This window comes from Anastrepha ludens, chromosome 3 (genome assembly GCF_028408465.1).
Source record: "Anastrepha ludens isolate Willacy chromosome 3, idAnaLude1.1, whole genome shotgun sequence".
In the NCBI taxonomy this organism is placed as follows: Eukaryota; Metazoa; Arthropoda; class Insecta; order Diptera; family Tephritidae; genus Anastrepha; species Anastrepha ludens.
Genome location: NC_071499.1, coordinates 132,302,093 through 132,314,627, shown reverse-complemented (window position 1 = coordinate 132,314,627; position 12,535 = coordinate 132,302,093). Strand labels below are relative to the sequence as shown.

The 12,535-nt window shown below is 39.3% G+C and overlaps 1 protein-coding gene across 36 annotated transcripts in view; it reads right to left on the bottom strand.

Moving 5' to 3' along the window:
- LOC128859316 (basement membrane-specific heparan sulfate proteoglycan core protein) overlaps nucleotides 1–12,535 on the bottom strand; it is a 202,138-nt gene that overhangs the window by 39,678 nt on the left and 149,925 nt on the right. For 22 of the 36 annotated variants that reach the window (XM_054096226.1, XM_054096227.1, XM_054096259.1 and 19 more), the window contains 8 exons: nucleotides 11,756–11,878; nucleotides 8,102–8,221; nucleotides 5,598–6,062; nucleotides 4,864–5,009; nucleotides 4,594–4,687; nucleotides 1,616–1,789; nucleotides 1,058–1,204; nucleotides 393–528 (listed from right to left, as the gene is read on the bottom strand). The exons of 4 other annotated variants lie outside the window; for them this stretch is intronic. In XM_054096226.1, coding sequence (XP_053952201.1) covers nucleotides 393–528; nucleotides 1,058–1,204; nucleotides 1,616–1,789; nucleotides 4,594–4,687; nucleotides 4,864–5,009; nucleotides 5,598–6,062; nucleotides 8,102–8,221; nucleotides 11,756–11,878 — 1,405 coding nt within the window. The remainder of the gene's footprint in view (nucleotides 1–392; nucleotides 529–1,057; nucleotides 1,205–1,615; nucleotides 1,790–4,593; nucleotides 4,688–4,863; nucleotides 5,010–5,597; nucleotides 6,063–8,101; nucleotides 8,222–11,755; nucleotides 11,879–12,535) is intronic. 10 more of the 36 variants (XM_054096232.1, XM_054096235.1, XM_054096237.1 and 7 more) reach the window with 6 other exon arrangements.

Sequence of the window (12,535 nt, the reverse complement as noted above, 5' to 3'; positions counted from 1 at the left end):
TATTGGATGCCTCCCTTCATTTTCCCAACTTAGCTGAATACGCTCTAGGACTTTCACTTTCCAGGAACTGTGAGAAATCTCTGAGAATTGTGATTCTATAATAATAGTTCTTTTTTCAATTTTAAATGAAAGCTACATAAAGCTTGAAAGCTCACCTTCAAGGTAAAAAAATATTCAGACTCTCAGTTGGTCGAAGCTACTTATGTTAGTCTTATATGTAAGCCTTGTAAAGCTCGAAATCTTCCCACAAAGCTGCCATGCTTTATTGAATATACTTAGATTGAAAGCTGTATAAAATGTGAAAGCTCCCATCCAAACTAATAAACTATTCTGAACTTTAGTGACTGCTTCCATGAAATATTGCAGTTTTCTGGGTAAAATCTTGCTCTTACAGAAAAGCTTTATCATGACAGTGTGTGCAATTTTGTTCGTCGGTTCCATCATTGCAATTGGCAATACCATTGCATTGTTGATCGCGTAGTATGCAATAATTCTGATCGCATTCGAATTCGCTTTCATGGCAATGCTCTGTGAAGGTATGAATGAACGAATGTTTGTTGTAAGTGACAATTAAATTAAAAAATTCAAATAATAAAATAACAAAATGGCGTTTGTTAAAAAAAAATCATGCGTTTTAAGTGGATGTGAATTTAAATGTTAAAATTTGTATGGTTTTTGTAAGAGTGGTTACAAATTAGATTCGAACAGGTATGAAAAAAATTATTGTGAATTTTAGGTATTTAAGGCTTGAGTTGAAAAATATCGGGAGGTGTAGGAATACCAATTTCTTTTTTATCTTTATGTATTTTTGTAAGAGAAAGTGTTTGTTTTGGAAAAATAGCCCACCAAGGCCACTGATTGTCACTCGAGTGGGGTAGAAAATGTTGATTTTGTTTTTAATTAAATTTATATGTATTAGTTAGTTGAACACTAGGCACTGTAAGATTGAGACCTTATTCTCCTTCTCTGGGTTATACTTGTGAGTAGTTAGGGTGCTCTATTGTTTCACGGTGCTTGGTACTTGAATTCTTTAAGTGCTGAAGACTTTGGGGTTTACCTGTAAACGGCGGACAGTTAAATTCATCGGTCTCGTCATTGCAGTCCGGATAACCGTCGCATCTCTTTTCGATCGGTATACACAGCGAGTAGTCGCACTCAAATTCATAAATATCGCATTCGCTGAGCGCTGGATCCGGTTCGAAATCTAACGCGATACATAATAAAACGCGCCGAAGCAAACGTGGCGAGCGGTGTTGTGGCCGTAGAATGATGTTGTGGTGTGATTGTGTGCGTATATGAGATATGGTATAGAAAGATATTTATAGAAAATTATAACAATTAAAACATGCTTTTCTCATAGATTTATACGAGGAAGGAAACGAATTCGCTTCTGATCAGATTGGTTTCGGACTTTGTGTTTGGGGCTTTGGTGCACTATGGACATAAACTTTTTCTAGAAAAGAACCAATCAAATGTGCTTTGGGTCATGAGCCTGATTGTTGTCATACAAATAATATTAGGTTAATTAAAAAAAAAATGTTATTACAAAAATTTGAGTAAAAATTTCTCATGGTTTAGTTTTGGAATTTTGAAAATTTGAAAATAGAAATTATACCGTAATTTGCGTCATCGTAATTCAACGGGCAATTTATTTCGTCGGAACCATCAACGCAATCGGTAATGCCGTTGCAGCGTTTGTAACCCGAAATGCAGATACCATCGGCGCATTGATACTGAAAGCTAAGGCATTCATTGGCAATGCGTGTCTTATTATATTTAGCATGAAAATCTACAATAGATGAATGGGTTCAAAAATGAGTTGTGAAATAGTAAAAGAAGGAAAGAGCGTTAATGAGTTACGGTGGCATGAAAACAACACAAATCAAAGCGAAACAAACAGCGTGTCATGGAGTCAGTGAGCGGGTGGATAGTAGTGAGTGATGCGATCGGTGGTTGCTAGAATTCTGTTGTGAGAGCGGTGAGTAAGAAAGTCAAGTTTGTGTGTGCAGTAGTGAACTATGAAAAAGTGCAGCAAAAACAAAGACACAGCGGCCATTTTGGTGTTGCAATGCTTAGTAGTATTTGGATAAAAATGTGTGCAAAAGAGAGCGTAAAACACAGAATAGTAGAGCAAAGTATTTATGAAATACAAAATGAAGTAAGTATTGGTTAATGAAAATAATTAGATAAAAAGAAAAAAAGTAGTGGCTAAAAGGCACAAAGTAGCCCACATTCTTCCGATGTTCGGTTCTACGTTACCGGAACGATCGGAATTTAAGTCCAGCCAAGCACTGACACTTCAGCAGTAGTCACTAAGAATGCATGTAGAATGTTTCATCGTATTAGAAAAACAACAACTTTCGTTATGGCAGCCCTCCTGGATGTGGAGCGCAAAGGTTGCAGAAACCATTGAAATCTCTCTGGTGGAACTCGTTTCTTTCTCGTGCTAACCGGCGCCAATTGAACCCACCAAGTGAAGCCAAGTCCTTCTCCACCTGATCTTTCCAACGCAGAGGAGGCCTTCCTCTTCCTCTGCTACGACCAGCTGGTAGCGCATCGAATACTTTCAAAGCCGGATCGTTTGTATGCATTCGGACGACATGACCCAGCCAACGTAGCCGCTGGATCTTTATTCGCTGCGTTATGTCTATGTCGTCGTAAAGCTCATACAGCTCATCGTTCCATCGTCTGCGATATTCGTCGTTGCCAATGTGCAAAACTCTTACGCAGAATCTTTCTCTCGAACACTCCAAGCGTCGCTTCATCGGATGTTGTCATCGTCCAATCTTCTGCGCCATACGTTAGGACGGGCATGATGAGAGTCTTGTAGAGTGTTAGTTTTGTTCGTCGAGAGAGGACTTTGCTGCTCAGTTGCCTACTTAGTCCAAAGTAGCACTTGTTGGCAAGAGAGATTCCACGTTGGATTTCAAGGCTGACATTGTTATCGATGTTAATGCTGGTTCTTAAATAAACGAAGTCTCTTACAACCTCGATATTATAACTGACAACAGTGACGTGGGTGCTGATACGCGAGTGCGCCGACTGTTTGTTTGATGACAGGAGGTACTTCGTTTTGTCCTCGTTCACCACCAGACCCATTCGCTTTGCCTCCTTATCCAGTTTGGAGAAGGCAGAACTAACAGCGCGTTTGTTAAGGCCGATGATGTCAATATCATCGGCATACGCCAGCAATTGTACGCTCTTATAAAAAATTGTGCCTGAGCGATTAAGTTCTGCAGCTCGTACGATGCTCTCCAACATCAGGTTAAAGAAATCACACGACAGCGAGTCACCTTGTCTGAATCCTTGTTTGGTATCAAACGGCTAGGAGAGATCCTTCCCAATTCTGACGGCGCTGCTGGTCTTGAGCAACGTCGTCTTGCAAAGCCGTATTAGTTTTGTGGGGATACCAAATTCAGACATCGCGGCATACAGATAACTCCTCTTCTTACTGTCGAATGCAGCTTTGAAATCGACGAAAAGATGGTGTGTGTCGATACGCCTTTCGTAGGTCTTTTCCAAGATTTGGCGTATTGTAACTATTTGGTCGATGGTAGACTTTCCAGGTCTAAAGCCACACTGATAAGGTCCAATCGGCAGCGCGGTTACTGACTACCTTGGTTAAAATCTATGCAATTGATATGATAGTAAAGCTGGCTTTCTTAAAATGCGTCTTCGGTATAGGCGACCAAAGCTCTAGACTCGACTATTATCAACTCGGAGTGCTTGGGAAAATTTGGAATTTTCTGTATTCCATGAAGTAGACGTAACATAAGCGTCTGAAATAGGGCTAGGTAGATTAAAAAACAATTTTGATTGAATTGATGTAACATTTTCAATTTGTGTTCTGTCATTATAGGAAACACAGGAATGCAAGGATAAATCAATTCAGAGAGGACTTGATGGGTTAATTAGATAAAAGCGAAGTAGTGTATACACAATTACGAAATAAGGCATTAAGTACTTTTTATAAAAGAAAATTTGTGTGAATAAAATAAACAATGAAATATGCTTTGAAATTAGAGAAGTACAAACCAAGAAAATGAGTAAATAAAATGAAATAATACGAAAAAAGTTACGTTATCTGAGGAGGGCCTCACTTCTGATAGCTTATTGTGATACCGCTTGTTTGGACTCAGGATGGGAGGTAATTGTATTTGGGTTAGCAATTTAAAGAAAAACTTAGTGGGCATTTAAGTTAAAAATAAAAAAATTTGAGTCAATTGTCAGAGGGCTTCTAAATTTTAGTAGGATTCATAAAAATTATTAAAACAGGTTAGTGCGTTGTTAAATTCTAACTTAAGGGTTATAAGTATTTACTACCGCTATCGAAATAAAAATACAAAAATGAAATTGACTAAATTTACAATAGTTGAACTACTACTAAAATCTAAACTTGCTACGAGCTACGCTATCTTACACACTGAGACATATATAAAATCTGCAATTAATCATGCGCATGCAATCCAAAATTTTACATTTCATACAGAAGTATTACAAAATAAAATTATTAATTTTATAATAATAAAAACAGAAACAATTTCACATTATATGCACAACGCATGCCGCTTAGAAGTTTGCTTGAATACTTACGACAAATACTTTCGTCGCTGCCATCCTTGCACTGTCGTTTGCCATCGCAGACTTGCGTTTTCGGTATGCAACCGCCGCCGTGCAAACATTTCCACTATATTCATACGATAACAGTAAATTATTACATAGTTGATAATGTTTGCTCTAGCGCGCGCTCATTCGCCGATGAGTGCCCGCCCTCACTCACGCACTCGCTTCCGTTGGTAAGGTATATAAACAGAGAGTGAGAGAGTGGGAGCGCGCCTGCACTCATAATCGCATCCAACTTACCTTGTCGCTGCTGCAGGTGCACAAATTATAGTCTTCGTCTTCGCGACGCGCGCAATCGGCTGTGCCGTCACAAACGCTCTCGATCGGAATGCAATCGCCATTTTGGCACGTAAACTCAATATTTTCGAGACATGTGTTGTTGTAGCCTGTGAGTGCGAGTGTTGTGTTGAGTGGTTTTTCAAGAAACGACATGAGAGTGAAATGTGCGGGGCGTAAAAATGAGAGAAAATGTAATATTGAGTGTGCTGGAAATCTATGAATTAACTGTGTTTAAAAGAATATTTCTTTTTGTTGTTTAATGCAAACTCAAAAAGCTTAAAATGCTGCTGAAATTGAACTTAATTTGAGCTGTAATTTTTTCAATGTAGTTTTCTCTGCGTTTTAAGTAAATCTTGTAAGTGTAGTGCGCATATATGCATGTGTGTTACTTGTGAGCGCGTGTTAGAGGCGGGTAGCACGAGCGTTTTGAGCGGCGCGTCGGTCGGCGGCCAGAAAAGTAGCTGTCTTGAACAGTTTTTCGCATGCATCACTGCAAGCGTTTCCTGTTTGAGGCTGCCAAATTTGCTCTGCCCATCGAAGTGCCTACTCAAAAAGTGCATGCAAAATTTAATAAAAACTACAATTAATATTAAACTCTTGCTTGTTTAAGCAATTTTGCACACTTCAGTGCACTTTGATGCTTAAATTCTGTTCACCACAGCCCATCACCTATTTGATAGCTCTAAGAAACCTACTAGGCGCTACGGTGGTAGCAATACGCGTTGTGGTTGGGAACGTCGTGTTCCATCTACCAGCTGTTGGTCGCGGCGTTGTTGTGGCAGCCGTGGTGCGCCACCATGGTATCATCTGTCCAACCTCCGTCGTCCGCATCAAATTGGAGGGCCGCGCTGTGGTGCGACGCTTATCAACATTGTACTGATCGCAGCCATACTCGTCCGTCATATCATTGCAGTGGTAGAAACCGTCGCAACGCAGTTGCAATGGTATGCAAACATTGTTGCCACACCTGAATTGCTGACTGTTGCAGGGATTCCGCGCGCTGGCCTTTTGATAGAGGTTCTGCTGAACGAGGTAGTACTCTTGCGCGTCCAGACCATCGAGCGAAGGTCCCTTTGTCGGGGCGTGTTTGCGCTGGTGTGGCGCGTATTCGCGTATGATTTCATCCTCGTCGAAGATGTTCCGCTCAATATCCTCAATAGCTACACGTCACAACCGCATGCAACCCCAGGCGGACGCACAAAGGTTAAGCGTGGATTTCAAAGTTGGATTAAACAGATTGTTTCAATCAATATGAGAAAAAATTGAGTTGTCCACAACGGAAAATTGGCGAATAAATTCAATTTTGAGCAAATTTGGTGTATTTTTGCCAGTGTCGCATGTTTGGTAGTAGTTGTAATAGTAGTAGCGTTAAATTTTGGTAGAGTAGTAGTTGAGTATTTTTTTTTTTTAATTTTTGGTATTTGAATTTTTCACACCGTTACCGCAAAAATTTTGAATTTGTTTGCAACCAAAGAAAGAAAAATAAAAAATGAGTTTTAAAAATTTTGTTACTAAAATATAAATTTTATCTACTTAGCGTACAGCGACAGTGACGGCTACTTTACTTGAATACAATACAAACTTTTAATTGTAGAAAGCGATCGCCTACTTCCAAAGCAAGTGGCAGCGGCTTAGTAAAGCGACACTTATTTGAACAATTTTTTACATTTTTTGGTAATTGTGAGACATACACCGGCAAATACTTTAAAACTGTTGCCAATAAAAGCAGTATCAAAAGAACAGAAATTATTACACATACAGGTATAGTAGAAATTACCAACACCACTTAAACACAGTAACGTGATTTTTCAGAAATAAGTATTCAATATTTTTCCTTAACACAGAGGCCCACGCGTTAGCAATTGGCTTTCGCAATGGAACAGGACGATGCTTCAAACCAGAGCAGGATAAAAATGGGCATGCCACACGGAAGAATCCTCGAATCACTACCGCCCATGACGATCAATTTGTGCAATTAGATCAGTTTAAGTGTAGCACCAATAATTTTGTGTGAAAACCCGCTGACGAAAGATTTAAAGAAGTCGCAAAGAATTGCTTTTATTGTCATCAGAGTAACCCTTTCGGCCGTTGTAAATCTGTTCGTACTGGTTATAGGTTAAGTTTGAGCTTTCGAATAGTATTGAAAGCTTCGAACCAGTCAAGGTTGTCCAGTCTGCTAACTACCTGGGACAGTTCTGAGTGGACCGTTGTGCTTTTCAGAGAGGACTGTGGATTACGGAAACATAACAACTGTTCCTGTTTAGACCGCAATTTCCATATTTAACGGAATGAGTATGTTTTCTCCCTCCCCTTCTATCTGCAGTAGAGATTTTGAGTAAGATACAACTGTCCTCAAAATATCGATTATGTCGACTAATTGAGTGGCAGCTTAATAGCTTTTCTTGAGTGAAGCATATATTCTGATATTCGAGGTACCATCTCGATTTCAGCATCATAGATATTAATGGCGACTTTACTTGAGGAATTTCCGATTTATCTTACCCTTGTGATTTTTAATATTTTCCAGTCAAACTAAGATATCCCAGGAATTATTGGACTGATCAACTTGTCAGGTGAAGCACAGTTTCTCAAAGAAGTGCATGCCCGTTCAACGAATACTTTTGGACAAAAAAGCTTCGAGTAAGCCCAATAAGTGATATGCAGATGTTCCTCTATTTAAAGTCGCACAGGGTCCTTGTTGATCAGGAGTTGATGGAATTGTATCGGGAAAAGCTCTCTAAATTAACCAATCTAATTTTTAGTATTCATTAGGTAACTAAAGACTGCGGATCCTACTTGCTTTAGTAGTTTACTGATCCTTTGATCTGGATGATCGCTCTTGTCCTGCATATAGGGGAGGAAGGCAAAACCAAGACTGCTAGTCGCGATCTGCATGATCATGACCAGTAGGTTCTATAAAATTTTAGTAAGCAAAGCGTTGGACAAAGTACATAATATAAATACATACATTTTTCAGAGAAGCACATTTACTGCATTTTAAACTACCCAGTTCCTTTAGAACTGATATGCCTTAAGTACATACACACACATAAGTAGATTAAGACAATTTTTAAATCGAAAAATGTTAGATACAACATACCATTTCTCACAGCTAAAACCGGCACCAACCGAAAATATTCAATACCTTCACCGAATTTCCCAAAATCATTTGGTACGAATTTGAAAAAGTGGCACTTACCACAATCCTTCTCATCTGAATAATCTACGCAATCATAGATATTATCGCATAACTCACGCATCGGTATGCACTGACCGTTGTCGCATTGGAATTCGTTGTATCTGCATTCGGACTCACCACCTTGAGGTGGATTGCCAGCAGAAGTGAGTCAAGAAACGCAGAGAGGCAGTTTTTTATAATCATTACAATTGAACGGATGGGTTGGGTTGGTGGAAAAATAATATAGAGGATAAATAATTATCAAATGGAAACTCATGAAGGGGTGAGGGTGGAATAAGTAATGATGGACACACGTAGTGAATGATCCATGAAATGATCAGTGATGTTGTGTGATACAGAAAGTGAAACAAAATAGACTTTCTTGACAAAAAAGTAGTGAGAAGAAAATGTTTGGAAAACAATTTTTAGGCAAATGAATTTGAAAATGAAAAGACTAACGAACAAACACACAAAACAAAGTTTAATTTTCTGCTCCTAGAACACTTATTTGTACAGTGGTTGGTTCAGAGAAGTTAAACTTGACGCCTAGGCAATATTATTTATTTGAAAAATTAAAAATTGTAGCTGGTCAGTTTGTTGCAGAAAGGGTCGTTCTCCTGCAAAGTTTAGAAAAAAGCATGGCCTATGCGATGTATTTTGTCTAGCTAATGGACGAAGCTACTTGAGACTTCGGTTTAACGATCTTGAGGAAAAATGTTTATAAGTGAATCATGTACCAGCTCGCTTGCGCTTGAATCATTTACCAACTATTTAACGAATCCAGTTTACAAAGCATACTGTTTTGAATCGCAAGTTTTAGTTAAATGACTCATGAGTTGAGACCAAATTTTGGTGATGCCCCTGATCACTCTTTTGGTTGGTTGGTAGGTTGAAGTGGTGATTCACGAAGAATCCAACCCGAAAATTCCGCAACATTTTTTTGCTACATTCTCGCTACCAACAAGTTATATGTTCTTTCCTTCATGTCTGTGCGATTGAGAAACCTCATAAGAGGTTGTCTATAGCGCCCAGCTCTTCGATGTTTTCAATAAGCGGTTTGCAAAGGGTTAACCTGTTCGCCTTCCATAGAGCAGGGCATTCACAGAGGAAGTGGAATATACTTTCTTTCTCTGCCATAGTTGTATGCGCTATATATTGTAAGAGACTGTCTGTTCTCCTATGAGACAAGGGTTAAAGAATAGTGCAAGGAAATAAAGCAAAACAGTCTCCGGAACTGTGCTTGGAAAACCTTGAAACATTGAAGCTTTGCAGTAGCTTTCATGCACTGTGATGTGGTGAAATTCGTAGAGCTTCCAGAGGAATAAAGGCAGAAGAAGAAATAATCCTTAGATAAGAAGTGGAGCTTTTAAAATGACTGATTCGACCTGCATGAATGGAATAAAAATCCGTATTTGTGGAAGGAGAATTCAAGGGTTTTCAAAAATCTTACCTCGAGAGAGCGTTATTATGCCTAGAGAAACTAAACATTCAACGAAAAATATATGTGGGATGGGATTGCGCGTTCACGCATATACAAATACACATGTAGAGAATTTATTTGAATGGCAATTAATATTTAAAGCTGGAATCATTCTGGAATCCTTCACTGTACACAGCAACTCACGTTTGCTCTTTGCAGTCTATTTTTTTATTTTTTATTTCTTTACTTGCTAAGTAAACAGGTGTTTAATTTTGCATTCGTTATTTTATTTATAAATAAACCGCAAACGGAAACAGACACGACTCGTCAGGCATTGAAAAGCAAGCGCAAATCCCTAGAAATGTTTGAAGTGACACGAAAGAGTCAAAGGCGCGTCTCAGCTGTCAATTGGGCGACTGCACGCGAATTGAATACTTCAAACAAATACATACACATGTATATGTATTGGTAAGTAAAATAAAATGTAGAGCAAATTGTTGTTGGGCAGCTGATTAATTACATATGAGACGATTGCAAACCCAAGTGAATCAGTATTCTGCAGCACAACAAACGCGAATATCAACAAACAAAACATAAATATATTTTTTAGAGGAACGACATGAATCAGCTAAATACGGGAGCGCGGTATGAATTCGAGAAAAAAAATTTAAATGCCATTCAAACTGGCAGTCAGAGCCAGTAAAAGTAAAACCGGGCAGAATCGAGAAAAAAAGCCATTCAGTGAAATATGAATTTGCAAGAGCGGCATGGAAACTATTCCGCTTTTTGTTTTGACTTGACGCGTGTGCTTGTGTGTATGGTAGTGGCATTTTGCAATGTTAATTTTCAAATCAACGCCACAAGCGTCACCAAGCAATGCCAGTAAAAATGCGGTAAAAATCGTGCAGCAACTGTTGCTGGGCGGCATTCGAGTTCCTACGTGCGACACAAATACATATGTGGAGTGGCTGTAAGTGAACCAAACATGTGTTGGCTGGCGGCGCGCATGTTAAGCGTTACCTGGATAGCAAAAACGAAACAAAAACGCAAAACTTAAAAGGGAATTAGAAAATGTAAATGAAAAAAAGGACTTTGGACGCGCGTTCCTTCGAGCTGACAGACCAATTGTCCACAATGACAATGGCGAGTAAAACAGCGGTATACGGCAACATAAATCTGCCCACCGACCACAAGCTAGCCTCGCGATGCAGTAGTACAACACGACAGCGAAAGGTTCAAAGACGCATGAGGAAAACGGTGGTGCCTTCGTGGAGCCAGTGTTACTGCTACGCAACAATTTTTGCAATTAAATGAATTTGCAACTCAAACAACAAGCGCGCATCCAGCTCCGTGCTTTACTGCTTCTTGCAACTTAACTTTGGTAAATATTTAAATTTAACGCGCGTCTTTAAATGTGTAGCAAGTACCTAGATGCTGTGGATAGAATAATTCTGCAGCAGGAAACAAAAATATCTGCCACCTCAAGTTTTTCGATAAATCCACGCATACTCCAATAATTACATTTGCTCACCATTGCAATTCCGTTCGTCCGACACATCGTTGGGGCAATCAATGTTGCCATTGCAGCGAAGATCTTGTGGCAGGCAAGTGCCATCGTCGCACATCCAATGCTCGTAGAGGCAAGCTGGGCAGCAATTCCAATTCGTTAAGCAAAATAATAGAGTGAGGAGCGAGAGAGAGTGAGGGAGAAGAGAGAGAAAATTACATACAATTTGGGCAAAAGTGAAAAAGGAAGAGAAACTGAGTCATTGACAACTAAAATCTTTCGCTGGCAACCTACGACATCCTTCCTCATCGGCGCGATCGTTCGGACAGTCGGTGAGTCCATCACAGCGATGCACGATCGATATGCAGGAGAGATCGTGGCAGGTGAATTTGCCTTTGGGGCAAAAGTATCGCAGCTGCGGCACAACTGGGCAGACAGCAACAATGCAGCGAGCGCAATGAAAATTGCAAGTGAAAAGTGAGCAAAACAAATGAAATGCCATAAAGAGAGTGGAAGAGAGGGAGAAAAAGAAAGCAAGAATTATAAGTATGAATATGAAAATTATTACTTTTCATGAGTTCCTAACACGAACAATGAGCGATTGCTTTCGGTTATATGAATTTCCGCGGAGGTGTAGTGTTTGGCGAGTGAGCCGCTGAATGTCGCACTCTGACTGGCGATTGATCCAGCTGAGGCTGCTTTGCTTGCGCTTTACAACTCGCCAAACACTTTGCTCCACTCTACTTACTGCCTTCACATTGGTCCTCATCGTCGCCGCCTATGCAGTCGGTCACGCGATCGCAAACCTTCGTGCTGCTAATGCAGCGTTGGCCATCCTTGCAAAGGTATTCGTCCTCGCGGCAACCGATAACTATTCGGATGAGCCCGATTTTCATGGTTGAGAGTTGGTTAATGCATGAGACAGGCAATTTGCAAGTTATTATTATTGTTGTATTCAATTATGCAATTTACAGTTAAAGTTATGCAGTTACAAGACGTTACAAATTTACAGCGTGCGAAATGAGCGCAGTTAGTAGCCAAGTTTTTGTTGTTATTTTAATGTTTTTTTTTTTGTTTTTTGTTTTAGTTTGATTCAACATCACGCAGTTAGGTGTTGTTATTGTTGTATGGTAGCAAATTTACAGGTATTTAGGACAAATTCAAGTAAAATAGAAAAAGAAAAAATGGTTATTTGGTTAGTGTTAGTACATATTTTTGCTTGCATCAGTTTATTCTAGTATCAAAATAATTCTAATATATTTGGCATAAGCGAATAGGCTTAGTAGCTACGTTCGGGGGCTCTATTGTTTTGTGTATGGCAAAAGAGCGGCTTAAAACTTGCACTAAATTTATGCTAATACACTAATTTGTTGTTGTTTGGGAGTAGTTACTCATTTGTGAGAGACAAAATTTACTTAAATTATTTTGCAGCATAATTCACTATGTTGTTTTCTTGACTAAATTCCAGAAGCGCTGCAAAACTTTTTACAAAGCTCAAATCGACTACAGAGCTTTCGTTTTTTATTAA